Raw genomic sequence first — 3,734 nt, 5'->3', positions numbered from 1 at the left:
GCTGCTCATCATGCTCCCAGCAACTCAAACCCCTGAAGTCAGGGACCTAACCAGGACCTCAATGTTTACACTGACCCCCATGTTGTAATACATGGAAGACTCTTCGGATGTTTTACTGGAGAAAACAACGCAAAACATATCATGGTTTTTTTTGAGACGGCACAGCCAATCTGCACGCCGCGTGGTGCGCAGTAACATCAAGGGGTTTGTGCGCCCCAGAGCCATTACTAAGCTTGCAGCAGGTGGTTGCGGCAAGCCTGCAGCAGCAGCAGGAGCAGCAGGAGCAGGAGCAGCAGGAGCAGGAGCAGCAGCAGCAGCAGCAGCAGCAGCAGCAGCAGCAGCAGCAGCAGCAGCCTGAGCACCAAAGCAAGCAACACCAGTTGCAAGCCCGGGATGATGTTACTGTCTCAATCGCGCCTGTGACCCTTATCCAACACGGCAGCAGCGGGGTCACAAATATGCAGCCCTCACGACTGTTCGTTGCAGCGCGATGTCTGAATTGCTACCCCCTGCTGATGCGAGGGAGCCGGCGGACATTTGCAGTGGGTCGAGCATGCCGCTGTCCCCCGAGCGACTGCTGCCGTACATGAGCAGCAGGCTCCCCTACTGCAAAGCCACAGTCGCGCAGCGGCGACCCTGCCAGTGGCGCGGAGACCCTGCATTCGCTATCCGCAATGGGTCGCGCTGTGGGCGGCACCTCTGTGCGTTGAGGCCAGCGCGCATGGCGCCACAATCAACAATACAAGCGAAAGCCCAAGGCCGTCCTTGAGAGTGCAGCGCTACAGCAGTCACAGCAGCGTTGGCATCAATGGCGTCACCACTGATGCCCACGGCCGCGCAGCCTGCCTGGGCGACGCGCAGAGACCCAAGGAAGTGCTCGCAGCGGTCTTTCAAGCGTTGGCGCGCCCATTGGAAAGGTGCCAGCAGCCGCGGCAGCAGGAGAACATCCGGCATTTTGGCCGCAAATGCTGTTCTGCGGTGCCTGGTGGAGTACTTGGAGGATCCAGTGGGCGGGGGGGGGGGAGGGCCCAGTGCGGCCAAGGGCTTTGGTGCTAGGCCCTGCCGGTCGCCCGAGCCTTGGCTGCGACTGGGTTGTGCTGCTGCACGCAGTCTCACAGTGCGTGTGATCAAGGGGCATGCCATGCCACCAGCGCGTTGCAGACGCAGACCTGTGAGCGCATTATTACGCCCCAGCCTGCAGGCGTTGAACCTGCCATTCGCGGAAATTTGACATGGTTGGAAGCCAGCCAGAGGTTGAACGGCAGCTAAGCCCGTGCCTCAGCCGCAGCACGGCAGCGCACGAGCGAGCGCGCCTGGGCCGCGCCAAGCGGCACAGATTCCAGCACCACAATTCGTATACTGTAGTGCGACAGGTGGAGGGGGCGGACATGCCGACCAACACGCAAGGGCCATGGCAGCTGGCGTCTGCCAAACAAAGCTGCCAGGCTGTCACCTCTGAGTGGTGCGCGCCAGGGTGAAAGCAACGCCGCCTCTCATGGTCACCCACCTTGTGCAACTCACTGGCCATTTGCGTAATCAGAGCAGCTTGTGCGGGGTGGCTCCATTATGTTGATGCTGGCCGCCGCACAGTGATTGTTGACTCCCCAAATGGTACATGCAGCCGGTGGCGTCGTGTGCAGTCCATTCTGACAACCGGCGCGGTGTCATGGTTTACACCAGCTGCGCACCAGCCACGCAGACAGCTTTCTGACGTTGTGCGTGACGATTGCTTTGCTGGGCGGTATTGGCTCGCCTTGATTTGCAAATCATCATGTGAGGCTTCTCTTGGCTTCGACACCGCTTTTTGGTGCAGTGACACAACAGCCCTGGCCTCAGGACGCAACAGCCGCTTGTCGGTCCGGCAGGATCTTGCTGCATCGTCGTTTACCTTGAGCAGGCTTTTTCACCCAACACAATGCAAAAGGTTTAAGGCAGCAATTATGTCAGAAAGGCCAGGAGGCTGGCCGGATTCCCTGAGGGGTCAGAACATAATAATGGGTTATGCTCGACACATTTGGGCGTCAAGTTATGCCGCCGTACAACAACATGAGGGCAGGACCATGACTCCGTCGGCCCGGGCGCCTCCAGGCATCAACCATCACACTGAAGCCTATATTTACGAAACAGATGCTGCGCAATTTATGTGAGGTATAGCCACCAAGGATTGGCGTCAGCGCGGATTGCTGGCAAGCAGGTCAGACTTGGGGGTAATCACTCTCACGGTGTTTGCGCTCCCTGAGTAGCGGCTGCACAGCACGCGGCGCTGGTTAGGGCTTTGGGCTGACACCGCCACAGGACACCGCTCGCCACCTTTGGCCAATTGTACATCAAATGGGGCATTACTTTTATTCTGTTGGCCAAGAGTGCGAGGCTATTTGTCACGATTCGCACCTGAAAGGTCCCTTTTCCGTCACGAAAAGGCAGCCCGCTTTGTCATTGTCGTGTGGCCAGGCGGCATTTCAAAAGGTTCAAAAGGTTCAAAAAGAGGATTCATTTTCAGCATTCCAAATAATAAAATACGCCGCTTCACCTTGCAGCATTCCAGTCAAACGGTATAAATCTACGACCTCGTCCAGCTCCACTCCGCGGCCTTTGCACAGCAGGTGCGCGCTGGGGCCTTACCGGTGCCTCTGTGGAAAATCATCCCAGCGTTGAGTGCTGTGCTTTGCAGCTTTGCTGCCTGTGGTTTGTGCTCGCCGGCCACCAAGGAGGACCACAGAAGGATCAATTCATGCTGCTGACTTCTGACCCCATTCCCCTCGTCCTCATTCTCCCAACCCCCAAGGGCACCCAGAATTGTGATTATCTGCAATGGCTCGTGCGCTTGTCATGGCGGTGGCTGCCGTGGCCGTGTTTGTCCTGGTCACTCCCGCCCTCGCGGCCCGTGACCTCAAGACCGTCTCTCCTGCTGTCGGCAGCGTGACTGGCGCCGTCAGCGGCCTGCTCACGGGCGGCAGCCTCCCCACCGGCAGCCTGCTGCCCAACCTGCCCGTTGTGGCGGCGCCCTCCCTGCCCTCCGTGCCCACCGTGGGCACCCCCACCCTGCCCACCCCCAGCCTGCCTGTCGTGGGCAGCGTGACTGGCGCCGTCAGCGGCCTGCTCGCGGGCGGCATCCTCCCGAGCGGCAGCCTGCCTGTCGTGGGCAGCGCGACTGGCGCCGTCTTCGGCCTGATCCCCACCCTGCCCTTGGCGCCGGCAGTGGCGTCCATTTCCTCCACCCTGCCCACCATTCCCAACCTGATCACGCCCTCCATAGTCCTCCCCACCCCGCCCTCCATTCGCGACCTTGATGTCCCGAAAAGCCTGCCCACCCTGTTGCTGCCCACTAGCCCTGTTGTTGGCGCTGTGCAGAGCATCCCCATTGCGGGCGGGCTTATTGGGTAGTTGTACACAGTGGGAATATCCATGCCCTTGAAACTCTGCGTGCCTGCTGCTGGCTGCACACTGAACCTGCCCAGCGCCCTGTTGTTTGCTGGCCGTATGGTCACATGGCAGGAATTGATGCGTGCTGTCCGTGCGCTGCGGACCAAGGTGCTGGCCACAGGCAAACTCATCCTTAGTATGGCCACCTGCAGGAAGGTGCATGCATGCTGCACGATGCATTGATGGATGCGACGCACACATACAAACACAAGTAAACAGCTTCGAAGCCTGGTTGTGGATCGATCAGGCACTTGCAATTGGCATTGCGCGACCAGGAGCCCAAACTTGGTGTCCATTTCGCAGCCTTGCGA

At 59.5% G+C, this 3,734-nt stretch overlaps 1 protein-coding gene across 1 annotated transcript; it reads left to right on the top strand.

Annotated features, from left to right (window-relative positions):
* Positions 1-2,811: 2,811 nt before the first annotated feature.
* MNEG_8558 (hypothetical protein) lies at positions 2,812-3,384 on the top strand (the record flags this gene model as incomplete). The annotated part of the gene is made up of 1 exon (XM_014042968.1): positions 2,812-3,384. One exon carries the CDS (start codon positions 2,812-2,814, stop codon positions 3,382-3,384), a length of 573 nt encoding a protein of 190 aa, XP_013898422.1.
* Positions 3,385-3,734: the final 350 nt, after the last annotated feature.

The sequence above is a fragment of the Monoraphidium neglectum genome (genome assembly GCF_000611645.1).
Source record: "Monoraphidium neglectum strain SAG 48.87 unplaced genomic scaffold scaffold01639, whole genome shotgun sequence".
NCBI lineage: Eukaryota > Viridiplantae > Chlorophyta > Chlorophyceae > Sphaeropleales > Selenastraceae > Monoraphidium > Monoraphidium neglectum.
Note: the sequence above shows the minus strand (reverse complement) of the source record. Positions and strands in the feature narration are given on the sequence as shown.